This window comes from Panulirus ornatus, chromosome 1 (assembly GCF_036320965.1).
Source record: "Panulirus ornatus isolate Po-2019 chromosome 1, ASM3632096v1, whole genome shotgun sequence".
Classification (NCBI taxonomy): Eukaryota; Metazoa; Arthropoda; class Malacostraca; order Decapoda; family Palinuridae; genus Panulirus; species Panulirus ornatus.
The window spans coordinates 26323271-26346473 of NC_092224.1; the positions used below are offsets into that span (position 1 = coordinate 26323271).

Below are 23203 nucleotides of genomic sequence, written 5' to 3' on the forward strand. Positions count from 1 at the left end.
GAAGAGAATGCGAAAAGTAACAACGCACTGTAGTGAATGTGGGTCAAGTTTTAAGGTCACAGTTGGAGAGGTGATAGAGTAAGTTGCTTTGTGCAAGGGTTATGCAATAGTTAGCCATGCATGGTTACGAGCCTCACATGTTAAAGCTTTGTTTCACCGCACTTCCAGAGAGTAAGACGTAATAAATTTTCCCAAGATAGGTACATGGATCTGCACATATAGTACATTCCACAGAGGAAATAATAGAGCAAAAAAAATCTGCAGTTGTGCCAGTGCTTTTGGCCTGATATTATAGGCACCCCTCAAATTAAAAGAATTGCATTTTCTGTGTTACCCCGGTGTAGAAAACGGGAACTACAGGATGTAGTGATGTCTTGTACTACAGACTATCATTATTTCGACATATTGTTTTCCTTTCTACAAGTGGTGCAACCGGAGTCTAGTAATCACTGGACGTATATGCATTAGAGAACGCTTTAAGGAATATCTTTATAATTGATGTGGTCTCAGTGCAATTGTCTCTACACCTTTCCTGGGGACAGAGCAATGCTCGAAAAAAGATTAAATATATGCCTCTGACTGGCATCACAAAGTAGCCGGTGGGAAAATATGTTAGATACTGGTAATCTAATATTGACGTCACAACGCAGCAGATTGAAAAGCATGTTAGATAGATGCTGATAACCAAATGTTTTATCAGTGTTATTCCTCGCTAGCTGAAACTTTAACTGTCATGAGCGTCTGCATACAGCCCTGTCCTGGTCAGTTGCAACATCTACCTCCCAATCCCTTATCTTGAAACTCTGTATTTTGAATAACAAATGCAGGTAAATTATAGTGAAAATGAAAATCCTAACTGAAAGGAAAGCTGCCTTCCGTCCCCATTGACTTCTAAAATGGTATAGCTGAGAAAGTGAATGTACTGGGGGGGGGTTTTGCCTCAGTATTCATTGTATTTCATATTCTGATTCCATAGATGTGATGAATCACATCAAACAGTTTTTTCATGATGCATTACGGCACTTCGTTATGGCTTAATAGTTCTAATGACAAAACCTTTCTCCCTGCATTGGGTTGTACAGCCAGACCTAAGCACCTAAAGATTACTCAAAGAATGTTTGAAATTGTACTACCTCTTCATAAACCTAACAGAGTTTACGTGAATTGCACCGCACCTTTTGTTTGAATAAAAAGGTTTACCATTTCACAGTTCTTGCTCTTTGGCTATTTCTTACATGTCGCAATCGACGCCCTACTTGTGCATACAAGTAAATCATTATCGTATTATCTACGTTCCTTCACCCATTTCAGTCTCTTCAAAAATCTCGCAAGGAATCAGCCTGAGTCATTTCTGGTTAAAGCAGCAATATGCTTATCCCTGTGGACCCAAGACTATGATGAAAATGAGTAAATAGATAAGGGTAAACAGTGTAAGATCTTTCTTAAGCACAAAAATATGACAATAGCCTACAATCATTTAGATATGGGCAGGCAAAACTAGATATGGAAAATACACATGTAGGCAACAGGGTTGCCTACATGAATTGTTATTATTTCTATCAATCATTTTTCAAAGGGAGAAGAATTATGTGTTGCTTCAAGAAACAGTAGATATAAATCAAAGAGAAATGAAATATGCACAATAGAGTAGTTTAGTAATATTATAGATGAAACAACAGATGAAAAACTAACAAGTGTATATAAGAGGAGAAAGATGAAAACTGAAGAATTGACAAAGAGTAACCAGGGATGAATCACACATTTAGAAAAGTCGTGAAATTTAGAAACCAATTAAAAAGGCAAATGAGCAATGCACCAAATGAAGAGGAAAAAAATAAAGACTTAAAGTACCATGAGTAAAACAAAAGAAATTGGTACAAATAAACATGAGGAAATATTTAAAAATGAAGATAAAATAGCAAGTGAAGTAAATGAGAGGGAAAGTTCCAATGGCACAAAATGGAAATACATAAACGAACTGAGAAAAAACGATATGAAACAGACTATGATAAAACTCTTTAAAGAAAGTGGAGAAATGATGACATATGAGGCTGAATGTGAGTAAATTAATTGTTGGAGTGGTATTTACCCCCAAAAAAATTGAATGATGTAGATATAATGTGGAATGAGGAAACAGAAAATAAAGATGTAAGGAATCTCAAGGTAAAAAATGAAAGTAATACTGGAATGTATTTTCCAGCTGAACAGAAACATACTGTTAACTTGAAAGCGAAACAAGGAACAAAATACTGTAATACAAATAAAATTGAATATATAAAGAAATCATATGAGAAGTAAAATTCCTCACGTGCAAGAAACAAATGACAAAACATATAGAAATAGATGCTCCACAGAAAGTAAAAAAGTGCTATAAATAGACAAATCCCAGGAACATCAAAATATACTCATGAGGCCACAGTAAGAGAAATAGGTGCCTCAGCTAACAACTTGCAGCACATATAACGTACATTCAGTATATAATGAGAGAAAATGGTAATGCACTACTTACAAGAATGGGATAGGAAATGGGAGCGGAAAGGAAAGGGAAATGGATAAAAAAAAAGGACAGAAACGTAACTTCAGGAAACATAGATATGATATTGTAAGCTTCACAAAATGATACAAACAATGTAAACAAAAATAAAATATGATACAGAAAAATAGAGCGGGGAGATGGGAGACAAAAAGAAAATGAAAGTCTATCGGAAATGGAAGGAATATATTAAAGAAAAATTATATGATAATGGGCCACCATCTGTAATACAGTATAAATTTAGAACAAATGACCTATCATTCAATGAAACAAGACGGAAGCCAGAATTGTAACAACCTTGCAAAGAACAAAATATATTGATTGGACAACTCGTATTTAGGAATAAGAATGTGGGAGATGAGAAAGAATTAATCTATAAATGTTGGAAATTAAGCGAAAAAGGACAGGAGGAAAGACGACAATGAAAAGAATAAACTTTCAAAATACCTATACATAACAGGCCAGAATACACTAAATTTGATACATTAACAGAAAAATGGAAGTGCCCTGCCAAGGTATACACCTCCCAAAATATAACTTGGACTGAAGTGAAATGATCTCAAGTGATAAACACAGTTTGTCATACAAAAAAGTTTTTTTTATTTGATTCTGTATGTGTAAACGATTTTCTAAAAATAGAAATATTTGATTGTATCATTTAGTCTGCTTTTTGTTTTCTTTTTCATTATATATATCTTAAAGCTCGAAACATTGGCGCCGTAAAAGAATGAATCTTTCACTTGAAATGTTGAGTTGTCGGTTGTTATTTAATGTAAATCATTTTGTTGCTATTTAACGGTCTAAGATTGTTTTTCACTCCAATTCTATCAATCAAGATATTGAAAAAAAAATAGCACTCGGCAAGTCTGCATCATTCTTGAATAAGCATACAAGCATTAAAGAAACGTATGCATTTGGATTTCGTCAAATCGTCCTTGGACTGGAGTCAGTTTCGTTTGACGTAAACATGGCGAACAGGTATGTTTACCATTCTGATAAGTTGTCTTCCTGTTGATTTAGAATGGGGTCTTCATCTGTTTGATAATGTGATCCACGAGGTACTAAAGTACAAATCTATAATATAGTGAAGCTCCTGTCGCGCTGTGGCACAAAGAAAAGACACCCACATCCGTTATTCTGCAGCCAGCGTCTGGCTCAACCCAGTCCCATTTGTTAGTCACATAGACGCCGATTCCTATACAGACATGTTTGCAGCTGTTCGTTGACTGAACACGTGCACAGAAAATACCTATACTGAGAGTGAAAGAAGAAAAATAGATCCGACGTAATATAAGCCATAAGAATTCAATTGTAGATTTCATTGGGGTTGTGATACAAAGCACAAGATGGATGGAAAGATCTAGTTGACTGGGCAAGTTGCGTGATTTATCAGATGCTGGAGTAGTTTCAAGGTATACAGTGGTTATTTTGTGAGTAAATTAGACATATATTTCGTCACCAGCGGGTTGAACCCCATTATCCCGACATTGTTTATTTTCCCCTGTCACTTTTATTTCTGGATTTATAATATTGTCCTGTTTTATATGGTATGATTTCCTATAGGTATGTTGGGGTCGGGGAGGGCTTAGGGTAGAGCCCTTTGGTTAGGAGTTAGGTAAGGAAAGGATAATTGATAGTTTTAATCCAACGTTCTTTCTGTGCTTCAAGAATTAATGGATTAGATCTCCTTGACTGTGGTAGAATTAATGAAATGGAAATTTAAAGCTCATGATAACTGATATTATCATGAATTGGAGTTTTCAGAAACTTTTTCATCAAAGAATAATCGAACTGTCTGGTAATAAAGTAAGGATAAAGAAAATTTCAGCATAATACTGCTTGATCTACCAGTGGTGATATGTTGGTAATATAGACAATGCCTTTACAAGGTACATTATGACTGCATTGCAAAATCTAGATTGAATATAGAACTTTCTGAGGGGTTGGTATTAACTCTCCCATGTTGATGTGAGTTATGTGAAAGGTTGAGTTTTAAGAACTTGGTAATTACATATGTAACCATATAATCAAAAGAAGCTTTGGATCTTTTGGGATTTTGTTCATGACTAAAGTAGTGTGTAGGGAATACAGCAAGGTATTCAAAGGATGATTTGGAGCAGTATATTTTATCCTGCAGTATTAGGTAAGGTCTATGCTTATTAGGGAAAAAATACAGGATTTTATAGGTAAAACACTATAGAAAAATCAGCTAAACCTATGAAAACCTCACCTAGTCTCCTGTAGTATCAGAGATGTAAAGATTTACCAATGTTAAAATGATCTGCTGAAGTAGATTAAAGATTTACCCTGTTAAATTGGTCTGCTGAAGTGGATCGCATGCACTGTCAGTGTATAAGAGGCTGATGGTCATACAAATGGCTAGTTGGTTTGTCATCTTTTTAACATTCTTTGGCAAGTAGGTTGCTCAGTCATAGGTATGATTGGTACATTTTGACTACAGTAATGTATGTAGAGATTAATCATGTTTTCTGTGAGGAGGCCAGCCAAAAGGGGCTTGATCAGTTTGGGTCCTCCATCGTTTGCATGACAAAGTTGCAGAACTCTCCTCCTTTTTACACATTTTCCCCTCTAACTATTGCATAACCATTCTGTATTAAGAATCAGGTATATAAACACCTTAGCTCTGTGTAATTTCATATTTCTTTATTTTACACATAAGACAAGGGAACAAATGGGAACATCAGTGAAGGGGGCTAATGGGGAGGTGATAACAAGTAGTGGTGATGTGAGGAGATGGAGTGAGTATTTTGAAGGTTTGTTGAATGTGCAGATATAGGGTGTTTTGGTCGAGGTCTTGTGCAAAGTGAGAAGGTGAGGGAGAATGATTTGGTAAACAGAAAAGAGGTAGTAAAAGCTTTGCGGAAGATGAAAGCCGGCAAGGCAGCAGGTTTGGATGGTATTGCAGTGGAATTTTTAAAAAAGGGGGTGACTGCATTGTTGACTGGTTGGTAAGGTTATTTAATGTATATATGACTCATGGTGAGGTGCCTGAGGATTGGCGGAATGCTTGCATAGTGCCATTGTACAAAGGCAAAGGGGAAAAAAGTGAGTGCTCAAATTACATAGGTATAAGTTTGTCGAGTATTCTTGGGAAGTTACATGGGAGGGTATTGACTGAGAGGGTGAAGGCATATACACAGCATCAGATTGGGAAAGAGCAGTGTGGTTTCAGAAGTGGTAGAGGATGTGTGGATCAGGTGTTTGCTTTGAAGAATGTATGTGAGAAATACTTAGAAAAGCAAATGGATTTGTATGTAGCTTTATGGATCTGGAGAAGTCATATGATAGAGTTGATAGAGATGCTCTGTGGAAGGTATTAAGAATATATGGTGTGGGAGGCAAGTTGCTAGAGCAGTGAAAAGTTTTTATCGAGGATGTAAGGCATATGTACATGTAGGAAGAGAGGAAAGTGATTGGTTTTTAGTGAATGTTGGTTTGTGGCAGGGGTGCGTGGTGTCTCCATGGTTGTTTAATTTGTTTATGGATGGGGTTGTTAGGGAGGTGAATGGAAGAGTTTTGGAAAGAGGGGCAAGTATGCACTCTGTTGTGGATGAGAGGGCTTAGGAAGTGAGTCAGTTGTTGTTTGCTGATGATACAGCACTGGTGGCTGATTCGGTGAGAAACTGCAGAAGCTTGTGACAATTTGGTAAAGTATGTGAAAGAAGAAAGCTGAGTGTAAATGTGAATAACAGCAAGGCTATTAGGTACGGTAGGGTTGAGGGTCAAGTCAAATGGGAGATAAGTTTGAATGGAAAAATACATGAGAAAATGAAGTGTTTTAGATATCTGGGAGTGGATCTGGCAGCGAATGGGACCATGGAAGCGGAAGTGAATCATAGGGTGGGGGAGGGGGCAAAAGTTCTGGAAGCATTGAAAAACGTGTGGAAGTCGAGAACGTTATCTTGGAAAGCAAAAATGGGTATGTTTGAAGGAATAGTGGTTCCAACAATTTTATATGGTTGCGAGGTGTGGGCCATAGATAGAGTTGTGCGGAGGAGGGTAGATGTGCTGGAACTAAGATGTTGGAGAACAATATGTGGTGTGAGGTGGTTTGATCGAGTAAGTAATGAAAGGGTAAGTGAGATGTGTGGTAATAAAAAGAGTGTGGTTGAGAGAGCAGAAGAGGGTGTTTTGAAATGGTTTGGTCCCATGGGAAGTGATATCTAAAACACTTCACTTCTTCCAGTTTTTCTCCATTCAAACTTACCTCCCAATTGACTTGTCTATCAACCCTACTGTACCTAATATCCTTGCTCTTATTCACATTTACTCTCAGCTTTCTTCTTTCACACACTTTACCAAACTCAGTCACCGACTTCTGCAGTTTCTCACCCGAATCAGCCACCAGCACTGTATCATCAGTGAACAACAACTGACTCACTTCCCAAGCTCTCTCAACAGACTGCATACTTGCCCCTCTCTCCAAAACTCTTGCATTCACCTCCCTAACAACCCCATCCATAAACAAATTAAACAACCATGGAGACTTCACGCACCCCTGCCGCAAACTGTCATTCACTGGGAACCAATCACTTTCCTCTCTTCCTACTCGTACACATGCATTACATCCTCGATAAAAACTTTTCACTGCTTCTAACAACTTGCCTCCCACACCATATATCCTTAATACCTTCCACAGAGCATCTCTATCAACTCTATCACATGCCTTCTCCAGATCCATAAATGCAACATACAAATCCATTTGCTTTTCTAAGTATTTCTCACATACATTCTTCAAAGTTAACTCCTGATCCACACATCCTCTACCATTTCTGAAATCACTCTGCTCTTCCCCAATCTGATGCTCTGTACATGCTTTCACCCTCTCAATCAATACCCTCCCATATAATTTCCCAGGAATACTCAACAAACATATACCTCTGTAATTTGAGCATTCCCCTTTATCCCCTTTACCTTTGCACAATGGCACTATACATGCATTGTGCCAATCCTCAGGCACCTCACCATGAGTCATACATACATTAAATATCCTTACCAACCAATCAACAACACAGTCACCCCCTTTTTTAATAAATTCCACTACAATACCATCCAAACCTGCTGCCTTGCTGGCTTTCGTCTTCTGCAAAGCTTTTACTACCTCTTCTCTGTTTACCAAATCATTCTCCCTAACCCTCTCACTTTGTACACTAACTCAACCAAAACGCCCTATATCTGACACTCTATCATCTAGCTCATTCAACAGACCTTCAAAATACTCACTCCATCTCCTTCTTACATCACCACTACTTGTTATTACCTCGCCATTAGCCCCCTTCACCGATGTTCCCATTTGTTCTCTTGTCTTACGCACTTTATTTACCTCCTTCCAAAATATCTTTTAATTCTTCCTAAAATTTAATATGCTCTCACCCCAACTCTCATTTGCCCTCTTTTTCACCTCTTGCACCTTTCTCTTGACCTCCTGCCTCTTTCTTTTATACATCTCCCAGTCATTTGCATAATAATCTTACTTCTTCATCACACCACTCACTACCCTTTCTAATCTGCCCACCTCCCATGCTTCTCATGCCACAAGCATCTTTTGTGCAACCCATCACTGCTTCCTTAGATACATCCCATTCCTCCCCCACTCCCCTTACGTCCTTTGCTCTCATCTTTTTGCATTCTGCACTCAGTCTCTCCTGGTACTTCCTCACACAAGTCTCCTTCCCAAGCTCACTTGCTCTCACCACTTTCTTCACCCCAACATTCTCTCTTCTTTTCTGAAAACCCCTATAAATCTTCACCTTCGCCTCCATAAGATAATGATCAGACATCCCTCCAGTTACACCTCACAGCACATTAACATCCAAAAGTCTCTCATTTGCATGCCTGTCAATTAACACATAATCCAATAACGCTCTCAGGCTATCTCTCCTACTTACATATGTATACTTATGTATATCTTTCTTTTTAAACCAGGTATTCCTAATCACCAGTCCTTTTTCAGCACACAAATGTACAAGCTCTCTTCACCACTTCCATTTACAACACTGAACACCCCATGTACACCAATTATTCCCTAAACTGCCACATTACTCACCTTTGCATTCAAATCACCCATCACTATAACCCGGTCTCGTGCATCAAAACTACTAACACACTCACTCAGCTGCTCCCAAAACACTTGCCTCTCGTTATCTTTCTTCTCATGCCCAGGTGCATAGGCACCAATAATCACCCATCTCTCTCCATCCACTTTCAGTTTTACCCATATCAATCTAAAGTTTACTTTCTTACACTCTATCACATACTCCCACCACTCCTGTTTCATGAGTAGTGCTACTGCTTCCCTTGCTTTTGTCCTCTCACCAACCCCTGACTTTACTCCGAAAACATTTCCAAACCACTCTTCCCCTTTACCCTTGAGATTCATTTCATTTCAGAGCCAAAACATCCAAGTTACTTCCCTCAAACATACTACCTCTCTCCATTTTTCTCATCATGGTTACATCCACACACATTTAGACACCCCAATCTGAGCCTTCGAGGAGGATGAGCACTCCCTACGTGACTCCATCTTCTGTTTCCCCTTTTAGAAAGTTAAAATACAAGGAGGGGAGGGTTTCTAGCCCCCCGCTCCCGTCGCCTTTTGTCGTCATCTGTGTATATTTAAATTCATCAGGGGTATTCACTAGTTGATGAAACTACCTTTTTAGGTTTACCTCCTTGCTAAAGCACTGACTTAAATTTACAATGATGAAATTTTTTCTACCTGCAAAAATGTATTACTATAATTTGTTTCACTGAACAACACTTCCTTGATTATTGCTATCAGCTATTTTATGTTATTAAAAATCATACCAGAAAAGGCTCCTCTGACTTGCATCCTTTGTTTCATCTAACTGGAATAATGTTTAATGAAGGAGTTTCCCTTTTTCCTGCATTATGATTTAGCTCCATAATCAGCCTCTTATGTGGTACATTGTCAAGTGCCTTCTGGCTGTCCAGATACAGCTAGTCCACTCTCTCTTCTTTTTTTGTCTAGGACTAAGCTTACTATCTCGTAAAATTCTAAAGAGATGAGTTACACATGACCTTTTTTCCTTAAAACCATGCTGTTACTCACTTAGGAAATTTCTTCTCCACAGAGAACCATACACTTGCTTTTATGATAATCTTTTCTAGAACCTTAACATACCATGCTCCTTAATGAGACTGTTCCATGGTTCAGCCCCTATTCCTGGGCTTAGTTCATATATGTATGTGAAGTGTCTGGGGTAAACCATTGAAAGTTCTGTGGGGCCTGGATGTGGAAGGGGAGCTGTGGTTTCGGTGCATTATTACATGACGGCTAGAGACTGAGTGTGAACGAATGGGGCCTTTGTTGTCTTTTCCTAGCGCTACCTCGCACACATGAGGGGGGAAGGGGGTTGTTATTTCGTGTGGCGAGGTGGCGATGGGAATTAATAAAGGCAGACAATATGAATTATGTACATGTGTATATATGTATATGTCTGTGTGTGTATATATATATGTATATGTTGAAATGTATAGGTATGTATATATGCGTGTGTGGACATGTATGTATATACATGTGTATGTGGGTGGGTTGGGCCATTCTTTCATCTGTTTCCTTGTGCTACCTCGCTAACGCGGGAGACAGCAACAAAGCAAAATAAATAAATAGATAGATTATATGTATATATATATATATATATATATATATATATATATATATATATGTATATATGTATGTATATTGTTTTTACTCACGTAAGTAAGTAAAAACAAAATTTTTTTTCTTATTTTTACACCTATTTGCCTTTCCCACTTTCATTATTTAGCATCAGGAACAAACAAGTGTCTCATTGCATGCATCTAGTCAATAGCTGTTGTGTATAATGTACCAAAGTTAGTCTCTTCTTATCCCTGGGGATAGGGGAGAAAGAGTACTTCCCACGTGTTCCTTGCATGTCGTGGGAGGCGACTAAAAGGGGAGGGAGCGGGGGGCTGGAAATCCTCCCCTCTCGTATTTTTTTTTTAATTTTCCAAAAGAAGGAACAGAGAAGGTGGCCAGGTGAGGATATTCCCTCAAAGGCCCAGTCCTCTGTTCTTAATGCTACCTCGCTAACGCGGGAAATGGTGAATAGTTTGAAAAAAATATATATATATATATATATATATATATATATATATATATATATATATATATATATATATATATATAGGTGCAACATTTGCCCTTTTCCATTCCCGTGGCAGCCTTTCTTCAGTGACATCTTGAACAGTAATTCAAGTGGTCTATCAAACATATTTGCACAGCTCTTTCGCACACATGATGAAATTTTATCAGGACCATGACTCTTGTTTGGGTCAAGTTCTTGTAATATTCTGTTAGTATCTTTCCCAGATATCAACTATTTCCAGGACCAACTCCCCTTCATTCCATCTCACTGGAAAACTCTTTTAAACTTGCTATTCAGTTCCTCACCAGTCTCAAGACAACAACATTAGAAGGAAATTATGACGTGATTGCTGTTTTGGATTCTTGGTTAGATATCAACATTAGATATTTCCTAACTGAATACCCAATTCCAGAATACATCCTGTTTGATAGGGATAGGGAAAACATAGTAGGTTATGGTTTCTTGCTCTTTGTTAAAACTCATTTAAATTCTGTTGTAAAAAAATGTTGTGGCCATTGAGAATGTTAACTTCATTATTGTGGAAATTGTTAGAAAGACTTGAAAAACCATTCTGAAGTGGTATGATGAATTTGCTTGGTGAAAAAGATCAGTGAGTTTGTGGTTTATGTTATGAGAAGAGTTAGATCTTGCAAGGGTTGGACTAATGCTCTGAATTATTTTAGACTGGAGGTGTTTCAGATGAGGATGACTGAAGATGGATTTGTGAATTGAGGCATTAGTCTTGCATGATGAATTAGAATGTTGTTCATGGTGAAAATTAAGATGGTTTGATATTAATGTGGCAGCCTTTGTTTGCATTAGCACACTAACAATGAGTTTAGGATATGTGTGATTGAATGAAAAGTTTTTATGCCTGTGATCCATCCCATTTAAATGGGAATAGCCTTACAGGTAGTTGATAGATGGATGCATAATGTAATATTTTTACTAGATGAAGATGACATGGCAATGGTGGTAGAGTTCAGAGAGAAACTGCAGAAGCTGTTGATGGAGTATTAGAGAAAGATGAGAGTATGTTAACAAAAATAAGAGATGAGTGAGGTGAAGCTAGGAGGTGAGACAGGATGGTGTGAGTGTAAATTTGAATGGTGATAACCTGGAGAAAGCAGATGGAAGTGGAACATTTGGGGCTGAAGTGAGTTGTAAGGTGGAAAAATGGTACTAAGGTTCTTGGTGCACTGTGAAATGTGTGTAATGAAAGTTGTGTCTTTTGGAACAAAGATGGACTTATATGAAGGTATAGGACTCAACATCTGACTGTGTTGTATAGATGTGAATCTTGGGTTTTGAATGGAGAAGAAAGGAAGACAGTGGACTTGTTGGAAAGGAAATGCATGACAAAAATATGAGTTATTAGGTGGGTGATGGTGGATGGAATAGAACTTTGAGAAAGAGTTGTTGTTGTGAGTACAGTTAGATTAAGAAGGCTGACCAGGTTATATGGAAAACGTTGGGACATTTGAAGAGGATAGGTGAAGTAAGACTAATTCAGAGTATTTGTCAGTCATAAGTGGAAGGAAAAAGGGGGAGGGGGAGACTGAGGATGGAACCAAGTAGGTTTTGTGGTATCAGCCCTTAACATTCAGGAGGGTAAATGGCTTGCATTGGATGGGATGAATTGATCATTGCAGTGTACAAGGAGTGACAGTTTGCTCTTAATGGTCTAAACAAGGGCATTTGAAGTGGACAAGGTAAACAATGGTGTTAGTCTGTGGAGCTCCATTGTGGTTTTGGTGCTTTGTACATGATACCTGGTGAATGTACACAGTATGTTTATATGAGGCCATTTTTTTATTCGTTCCTAATGCTACCTTGCAAAGGCAGGAAGGGCAATTATGTTTAATAGGAACAGATTTTGCATGCACATTTAGTTTTGGTTCATCAGGGAAATTCATGTAAGTGGGTACAGTTAATGTCAAAATCTCTATCTTAGAAACTTATTTTCAGAGGACGATTCAATGAAGTGTGCTGCCCACAACATCCTGAAGCTCATCTCATTGAAGATTATCGAGCAGGAGACCAGATATGCTCAGAGTGTGGCCTGGTGGTTGGTGACAGGTGGGATATAGCTGACTTTTCAAATGCATCCATTTTGTAGATTGATATGAAAAAAATAGGGCTAGTGGTATTGAAATATTAGGTTGATTTGTACTCCTCCAAATTTAAACAAACCCATAAATGTCAACTGAAATCATCTATAGCCCATGCCTTGTATCCATGTAAAATTATTTTTGCTGAAACTACTATACTTTCAAACATATCCATTTTTGCCCTCCCAGATAGCAATTTCTCTTGTACATATTCTTCAGTGCTCCTGAAACCTTTTTCTCTCTCACCCACTCTATGACTCACTTTTGCTTCATGGTTCCATTTGTTGCCATATCCACTCCCAGGTATATACAACACTTCACATCCTCCTTTATTTCTCCATTCAAGCTAACACCCAAACTAATATATCACTCAACCCAGCTAAACTTAATAACTTTGCATTTACTCACATTTACTCTACTTCCTCATTTCACACACTTTTCCAAACTCAATTACCATCTTCTGCAGTTTCTCCTTTGAATCGGCCACCAGTGTTGTATTATCAGCAAACAACAACTAATTCACTCCCTAGGCCCTCTTATCCCCTACGGACTGCATACTCCTCCCTCACTCCAAAGACTCTTGCATTTACCTCCCTCACCACCCCATCCATAAACAGATTAAACAACCATGGTGACATCACACCTCCCCCACTGCAGACTAGTCTTCATTTGGAACCACTCACTCTCCTCTCTTTCCACTCATGCACATGCCTTACATCCTTGATAGAAACTTCTCACTACTTCTAGCAGCTTCCCTCTCTTACCATATCTTTTTAAGACCTATCACAAGGCATCTCTATCAGCTCTTGTCATATGCTTTCTCCAGGTCCATTAATATCATATATGGGATTCTCTGTTTCTTTAAGTATTTCTCACATTCTTGAAAGCAAACATCTTATCCACATATTCTCTACCACTTTCCTTCCTAAATCTGATGCTCTGTACATTCCTTCAATTTATCAATTACTACTATCCCATACAATGTACCATTTACTCTCAGCATACTTATACTTTTGTAATGTGACCTCCTGGCCATTATACAGTGGCACTATGCATGCATTCCACCAGTCAACAGCACAGTTACCCCCTTTCTTAAGAAATTCATCTGCATTATTACCACTTCAGCTGCCTTGCCTTATTTCATCTTATATAAAGCTTTCGCCATGTCTTCTCTCTTCACCAAACCACTCTCCATGACTCTCGTTTTGAATACTGCTGTGATCCAAACTCACAACATCTGCTACCCTATCATCAAACATACTCAACAGTCCCTCAAAATACTCACCCCATATCCATCTCCTCACTTCATCACTACCTGCTACCACTTCTTGCTTTGCCCTTTTCACTGATGTTCCCATTTGTTCTCCAGTGTTTTGCACATTATTAAAGTCCCTCCAAAGCATTGTATTCCACTCAAAGTTTACTGATACTTACTTACTCCAACTCCCCCAACTCTCATTTGCCCTCTTTTCAACCCCTGCATCTCTCTTTTGATTATTATTATACTTTGTCGCTGTCTCCTGCATTAGCGAGGTAGCACAAGGAAACAGATGAAAGAATGGCCCAACCCACCCACATACACGTGTATATACATACACGTCCATACACGTATACATATATATATACATACACAGACATATACATACATGCACATGTACATAATTCATACTTGCTGCCTTTATTCATTCCCGTCGCCACCCCGCCACACATGAAGTGACAACCCCCTCCCCCCGCATGTGCACTAGGAAAAGACAACAAAGGCCACATTCGTTCACACTGTCTCTAGCTGTCATGTATAATGCACTGAAACCACAGCTCTCTTTCCACATCCAGGCCCCACAAAACTTTCCATGGTTTACCTCAGACACTTCACATGCCCTGTTTCAATCCACTGACAGCATGTTGACCCTGGTATACCACATCATTCCAATTCACTCTATTCCTTGCACGCCTTTCACCCTCCTGTATGTTCAGGCCCCTATTGCTCAAAATTTTTTTCACTCCTTCTTTCCACCTCCAATTTGGTCTCCCACTTCTCCTCGTTCCCTCCACCTCTGACACATATATCCTCTTTGTCAATCTTTCCTCTCTCATTCTCTCCCTGTGACCGAACCATTTCAAAACACCCTCTTCTGCTCTCTCAACCACACTCTTTTTATTACCACACATCTCTCTTACCCTTTCATTACTTACTCGATCAAACCACCTCACACCACATATTGTCCTCAAACATCTCATTTCCAACACATCCACCTTCGTCTTTACAACTCTATCCATAGCCCATGCCTTGCAACCATATAACATTGTTGGAACCACTATTCCTTCAAACATACCCATTTTTGCTTTCCGAGATAATGTTCTCGCCTTCCACACATTCTTCAACGCTCCCAGAATTTTCACTCCCCCCCCCCACCCTGTGACTCACTTCCACTTCCATACTTCCATCCGCTGCCAAATTCACTCCCAGATATCTAAAACACTTCACTTCCTCCAGTTTTTTCCATTCAAACTTACCTCCCAGTTGACTTGTCCCTCAACCCTATTGTACCTAATAAACTTGCTCTTATTCACATTAACTCTCCGCTTTCTTCTTTCACACACTTTACCAAACTCAGTCACCAGCTTCTGCAGTTTCTCACCCGAATCAGCCACCAGTGCTGTATCATCAGTGAACAACAACTGACTCACTTCCCAAGCTCTCTCAACAGACTGCATACTTGCCTCTCTCTCCAAAACTCTTGCATTCACCTCCCTAACAACCCCATCCATAAACAAATTAAACAACCATGGAGACATCACACACCCCTGCCGCAAACCAACATTCACTGAGAATCAATCACTTTCCTGTCTTCCTACTTGTATCCCTAGGGATAGGGGAGAAAGAATACTTCCCATGTATTCCTCATGTGTCATAGAAGGCCACTAAAGGGGATGGGAGTGCGGGGCTAGAAACCCTCCCCTCCTTGTATTTTAACTTTCTAAAAGGGGAAACTCTCTTTTGGTATGTTTATTTTAAGTATTGCAAAAACAGAAATTTTGTAAGTGAATGAAATTCCAAAGGCATAGTTTGGAATTTCAAATTTGTTTTGATTTAGGTTTTTAATTCGCAGGGTAATTGATGTAGGATCAGAATGGCGTACTTTCAGCAATGAGAAAGCCAACAACGATCCCTCTCGTGTTGGTGGGCCAGAAAATCCTCTTCTCAATGGTTCAGATCTTTCAACCATCATTGGACCTGGAACTGGCGGTGCAGCTTTTGATGGTTTTGGTGGATCAAGATACCAGAATCGAAGATCTGTAAGTTCAGGGTTTAATCTGTTTCTTATTGTATTTTAAGTGAATCCATTGTCAGACAGATATGGGCGTAGATTTTGTGGTCAGTCAAGACTGATAGGTTTCTGCTTGCCGCAGAGTTAGCAATCACCTTATTAAGGCTCAAGGGTAATTGTACCATTTTCTCATGAAAGCTTGTGTGTGGCTAAACTGTAATGTGCCTCAGCGTTACTTCTAATATGTGATCTCACAAGTGGAAGGAGCACACAAGCAGCCAAATCTTGGGAGCAAAAACCAAAATGATGCCTATAGAAAAGGTAAAACGAACCAATATAGCAGCATAAGGGAAGTGGGTCAAGTTGTAAGGAAAGACTGAGAGAATTGATGGGTTTCATTGCTTTAGATTCAACTCTGTATCGTAAGTATGTAGGGCCAGAACCTCCTCAGATGTGAGAGCAGTACTTTATACAAAGATGGAGCAATCCTCTATAAATGAGGCATCAGTATAAAGAGAAGGATTTATGGGCCTGATATGAGAGAAGTGAGGAAATACAGAAGAGCATGAAATACTGGTCAAATGAACACCATGAGAATGATGCAAAGACTTCAAAGTAATAATGTTTGAAGATTTTGTCTTCAGATATAACAGTTGTATCTTCCAAAAATGTATGGGGCTAAATTTAATGGACCCCTAAGATGAGAGTGGTAAAACTAGTGATGATGAGCTTCATGTCACTAATACTCTCCCAAATAGAATAATGATGGTTGCCCATGACTTTTCAGTTTGGGTGAAATTGCATTATTGAACAGTTTGCATAGATCTTCGACAGTACACACTGCTGCTGTTGAAAACCTAAGAAATGGGTAGCAACTGAAAACACTGAGGCTGTTCTTATCTCCAGCACAGGTGGGATATGCATCTTAATTTTAGAAAATTCTGGAAGACATAGTTCCCAGTCTGCACTTCATAACTGATCTGTATGTATATGATAGGCATGGAAGACTAGAGAGACTTCTGGAATTTACCTGTTTGAGGTTATACTGTGAGCGAAAAGTCACGTTTAGCAAGGCTGTATCATTGAGAATACAGTCTGGTGAAAGAACTTTTCACTCCAGAGGAGTTTACATTTCCCCTGCTACTGGAAGTAGTGCAGCCTTAAGCTGTAGGAGTCTTTAGAATGGCTATGAATAACACCAGGACTCTTTCATGGAAATTTATCGTGGGGTAATTACAGATAGTGGAAAACTGGAGTAATATCACTGAAATCATAAGGTGTTATATGTGCAGTAAGAGATGCAGCACTTAGAAACACTGGACTTTTAAAAAAAGTGGAGGAACATACAAAGAGCCTACACAAGTACCTACAAGTAGGTCAGTTTGAAAGCTGCATAGGGTGATGGGTACTACTTCCCTTAATTTGTAGGGTAGGGGGCCTCTGAGATCAATAGGAGGTATAAGTAAGGTCAGGTAAGGTATGATGGTTTTGACATCAATATATTTATATATCTATTTTTTTTTTTTTTTTTTGCTTCGTCGCTGTCTCCCGCGTTTGCGAGGTAGCACAAGGAAACAGATGAAAGAAATGGCCCAACCCACCCCCATACACATGTATATACATACACGCCCACACACGCAAATATACATACCTATACATCTCAATGTACACATATTTAAATATCTATGTATATATGTATATTTCTGATGCCTCTTCCCAACTGGAACCCCCTCAAGGGGGTGGCTGTGGCATTAGTCTCCATAACTTGTGAACTCCAGTGCTGCTTTGTTGCCTTTAGTGCCTCACCCTTAACAGGCCACTGGCAGAGGCTCTAACTTAATGTTCCTACTGACTACTTCTACCTAATGCTCCTTGATATTCTTGCCTACTACTTCTACCTAATGGTCCTTAAGATTCCTGCCTATTACTTATACCTAATGCTACTGCCTAAATTTTCATACCTACTCCTACTGTTTATTACTCCTACCATTTTGCTAAAAGGCAGGGTTTGCACATAGTGCTCACTGCAGGAAAATATGGAGTTGTGAAGAATGAGGTGTGTTGTTATATGATGAGGAGAGATTGTATATTTGTGAACAGAATGCCAGTAGTCCACATGTGGGTGAGGCAGAAAGAAAAGACAGCTATTTAGATCAGAGGAGTGCAAATTGACAACCACTGAAGTGCTGGTTCATTATGCAGCCGTTACCCTCCCAACACTCAGGTGGGTTAAATATATGGTAGGAGATATTTTTTTTTTTTTTTTTTTTAATTTTCCAAAAGAAGGAACAGAGGGGGCCAGGTGAGGTTATTCCAAAAAAGGCCCAGTCCTCTGTTCCTAACTCTACCTCGCTAACGCGGGAAATGGCGAATAGTTTAAAAGAAAAAGAAAGAAAGAAAGATATTCAGTCTGAGTATCTTTTTCAGAGAACATCAAAAATTCGGATACCTGTGCATTTAAGATTCCTTCCAAATTTGTGCTTGAGTTTCAGAGGTTACAAATTTGTTTTTCTTGTGCTGCTGTAACACACATCACAGTAGTGTCATTGTTCTCCTGTACTGAATTTGAGGTGGTGTTGTTTTGTGCTTTTCTCAGATCTCTTTGGTTCATGGCCTTATTTTGCTCATAAAGTGGTATCCAACAAATGTCCATGTGATGTTGCTGTGTGTAGTGTTGTGAAGAGGAAACATTTTTCTTCCCATTATGCGGAAAGGTGAAATTCAACCAAAAGAACTTATGGGTGGGTCACTAAGCAATCTGAAATAATGTTATACTGTTGGTAGCAAGACCAAATGTGGTATCTGGAATCTGTGAAAATCTGTTAAAGATTTAATCTGAGAGGGACATGAGTAAGGGCATTGCTGAGTGTTGAACAATGCATGGAGCTAGACTAGCCAGTCTCGATAAGCTTGTGTACGAGTTTTTTAATGTGGAAGTGAATAATGGCCTATCACAGGTGGACAAGGATGCACATGTAGTGGCTGGCATGAAAGAAGCCACTCGTAGCACTTCATCTTTGTAATCATCAACTATACTTTTGGTTATATTGCATTTTTTTTGTAAAGATAGAAGGAAGACTTTAGGGAAAGTGCTATGAATATGTTTTTTTGATATTTCATATTGTGTATACGTATGCACATTACACCCAGATATTTAAAAACTACATTGTGTAATTAGTACTGCAGTTAAAGTCATAAAATGTTTGGACATCAGTATGATTACACCATAAAGATGCCCATTCCACCTTGGAACACCCATTAAGGGAATGGCTATGGCAGAAGAGTCTCCACTGATCCCTGCTCTTACTACTCTCTCCCTTACACCATTCCATGCATTCTTCCCCCTCCTCTTTCCCTCCGGTCATCTTCCGCTCTATTTACCCATGTCACAGGTGGTCTTCCTGTCGTACAACCCGTTTAATCATACTATCACACACTTTCCCTGTAAACTCCGAATCCATCTTGCATTCTTTCCACATGCCTAAACCCACGCAGTGTTTCATGCACTCTACCACTCCATAACTCATTACCTTTCCATTTCCTGCCATACCGAATCTCTTATACACCCCTCCCCTCTTATTCCTTCATTGCATCTAGTCATGCTGTTCCTCTCAAATACCTCATTTCCTAAGCCTGGATTCTTGACCTCTCTGACTCATCCCACATCCATATTTTGGTTGCACGGGTCTCAATCTGGAGGATTGTGCTGTCCCTTAGACCTTTCTTCATTTCGATACTTAAGTGTGCCCTTCATTATTCTGTTAAGGGACCCAGTGACTTCTGCCCAGAACTGCTCTCTCCCCTATCTCTCCTTTCAAATCACCAACCTTACCAATGACAGCTCCCAAATACTTAAACTCTTCCATTCTTTATCCCCCCATATATGTAACACAGTTTAGTACACTTTCTTCTCTCACTGTATAGGGCTTTGCATAATCTATACTTTCACTCTGTTTCCTTTCAGACACCATTACTTTTACTTACAATTATCTTCAGTTGCCTGTGCTCACACACATCATAAAATTCTTACAACCTTCTGCAACTCCTCTTCACTCTCAACGAACAGCACGGTATCATCCTCAAGCAGGTTTGTCACTTGCCACCATACTTGATGAATCCTCAAACAGGTTTGTCACTAGCCACCATACTTAATGCACTCTATTGCTATCTCCATTTATATTCCAAAGAATTCATAATTCAGACACTGCTTGTTCCTAAAGCATTCAGGTTGGAGATCCTCTTCCTGAATTTTTAGTGGCTAGCAGGGTCAGAGGGGACTTACTTCTCTTTTTGCAAAATTTCCTCTTGTAATGGTTTGCTCCAATCATCACAAAGGAATCGAATTTTTGTTATTGATGGAAAGTGGGCAGATTTCCAATTTGCTACACTACTGTGCTTCTTATTTTTATCTTGTTTGTTTCAGATGAGCAGTTCAGACAGAGCTCTCATTAATGCCTTCCGTGAAATTAGCAACATGGCCGATAAGATCAACCTTCCTAAGACTATTGTTGATAGGGCAAATGTTTTATTTAAGCAGGTGAGTTGAATATGACCAAATTAATCAAGTTTTCTACAGTTCTGTTTATGGGATAACCATAGTAAATATGCCTTAGAATGTATAATTATATTTTTTGACATCCTTTACCAAGTGCATATTCATACAAACAAAATGCTATGTAATGTTTTCAAAAGGTACATGTATGAAAAAGGACAAGGAAATGTAAATCAAAGAACATGCATTAATTTCTTATTTACTATGTTATTTTGTCACTTTAGGACACTTCACATACTAACTACATATATGTACGTTATAGGAAGGGACTTTTACACTCGAGGCCCCATCTCTGGAACACTTTCTGGTGTCACGCAACCTCCTGAATTTATATATGCTGTCTGCATTAGTCATGCCCTTCATCAGTCTTTTGTAATCGTCTATCCCTTATATTATAAAAGTATTTCTGTACATCCTTATTTACAAGTTTCTTACATATATCTACTTAATTTCAAGTTATATTCTCTGGTTGCTCTAACCTTACATCTCTCAAAGCACTGCCCACTTTGTTAAACTCTTTTAAAAACTTGAAGGTTGTGATCAGGTCATCCTTCAGTATTCTGCCTTCCAGCCTCTCTCTGTAGCTAAGTTTCCATAAGTTGGTTACCCTCTGCCTTCTTCTGGACCTTGTGTGTAAGTTTTTTTGCTGCTTCAGTTGTAGTGACCAAATGTGAGAAGTGTATTCAAGTTTTGGCCTTATGTAGCAGATAAATAACTTGTTAAATATTTCTTTATCCATATACTTGAAAGTTGTTTTGATATTTGCCTTCAAACAGTTTGTTTTCTTAGCCATTTTTCTAATATGGGACTCCGGTGACAGGTTAGGGATGATGTCCAGGTTAGGGATGATATCTGCTCCCAAGTCCCTCTCACAATCAGAATGTTGAAGTGTACTTCCTGCTAGGTAATAATCATATTGAAACAATCTTTTGCATTGTCCCATCCTCATTACATGTGTTAGGGTTGAATTTCATCATCCTCATTTCAGGCCAGCTTTGGAACCTTTGTAAGGTCCCCTTTTATCTTTGCTTTCCACTTCCTTCATGACCTGCAAACATTCAGGTAGGATTCCATATCTTCAGGCAAGCCAATGATAAAGAAGAGTAATGGTTTTAGAACTGAATCCTGTGCACTCCGCTGGTCACCTCAGCCCATATGGAAAAGGCTCCTCTGACATGTTTCCTTTGTTCTCACCCAAGATAATCTTTTATTCAATGAAGGAGTTTTCTCCTTATTTCTGCTTGGAGACCTAGCTTCATAATCAGCCTATTATCTGGCAGTCCAGATACAGACCGTCCACCCAGCTTTCTCTTTTGTCCAGGACTGACCTCAGTCTCTCGTAAAACTTTTAAGAGGTCAGTTGCACATGACCTCTGCTCCTTAAAACCTTGTTGGCTCTCACTTAGGAAATTTCTCCTCTGCAGAAAGTCATCCACTTGCTTTCTAGTTAGTTAGACCTTTCAGTAGTTTAGTGCCTGTTCTCAGTCTCTTCTTGAATATATGTATGAAGTTTGCCTGTTTTCATTCCCTTAGCACTATACCTCTCTCCAGTGACACTTTGAACAGTAATTAAAGTGGTGTATCAAGCCTATCTGCACATGTCTTTAGCACATGCAATGAAATTTCATCTGGTGTGTGATCCTTGTACGGGTCAAGTACTTTTAATATTCTTTTTATATCTTTTCGAGACTTCACATTCCATCTCACTGTTGTAAGGGCTATAGTGTCTTCCACTGTGAAAACACTTGTGAACTTGCCATTCAGTTCCTCATATATCCTTCCATCATCCTATACAATATTTCCCCTCTGAATCCCATTGCCTGATTAGTTGCTCCTAAATTGACAACTGGCTCCTGAGGGTTAGTTTTGGATTTCTAGCTACCTTGTACACAATATTCTTTTCAAGGTTTTTTTTCCTCCTTTTTGATATCTGCTATACTTGTTCCGTGCTCTCATATGTTGCAAATGCTAGCTGACTGTCAACTAGTCCATATATCTCTAGGAGTGTTTCATCTCTAACAATATACATTACTTTTTCAACTTTGCTCAATTTCCTGTGTACCTCTGTTTTTGTCACTCCGAGTCAATGTTCCTTTCCCTCACTCATTACAGTCTGTTGATCTGCTTCTGATTATGCTCCTTAACTTCCCAGGCCTCAACTTTCATCAGTCTCTGTGTTTGTTTTTGTCCTTTTTTCTACCTGAACATCTTTTGATATTATTCCAATCGATTCATTGTGCTCCTTTGTCCTGTCTTCTGTTTGAAAGTGTCCTTGTGTTGCTCCTGCAATTCCTTAACCAGTATTGCCAACAAATTTTCCCTCTAGTACAGCCTCTAGTACATATGGGGAAGACACATCAGACTTCACCTTCAGACTCCATCTTCTTTCCTTTGATTTAGTATCTCCGTGGGACCATCCCCTAAATTTTGTTTCTGTTTCTCTTTAGTCTTGTGACTCCCTTCATGGCCCTTGAAATGCTTCTTTAGTTTTCCTAACTGTAGCTTTAATTGTGTTATCCTATGATTTGGGTCCTTCGCAAGTTCCATCACTTACGTAGATATTAGGTTTCTGGGGTTTTCGTTTT

The 23203-nt window shown here is 38.9% G+C and overlaps 1 protein-coding gene across 1 annotated transcript in view; it reads left to right on the top strand.

Moving 5' to 3' along the window:
* Positions 1-3382: 3382 nt before the first annotated feature.
* The window catches only part of TfIIB (transcription factor IIB), a 77462-nt gene continuing 57641 nt past the window's right edge, over positions 3383-23203 (top strand). Inside the window, exons 1-4 of the mRNA XM_071692641.1 lie at positions 3383-3511; positions 12655-12765; positions 15908-16094; positions 20490-20603. Coding sequence (XP_071548742.1) covers positions 3501-3511; positions 12655-12765; positions 15908-16094; positions 20490-20603 — 423 coding nt within the window. The 5' untranslated portion in view covers positions 3383-3500. The remainder of the gene's footprint in view (positions 3512-12654; positions 12766-15907; positions 16095-20489; positions 20604-23203) is intronic.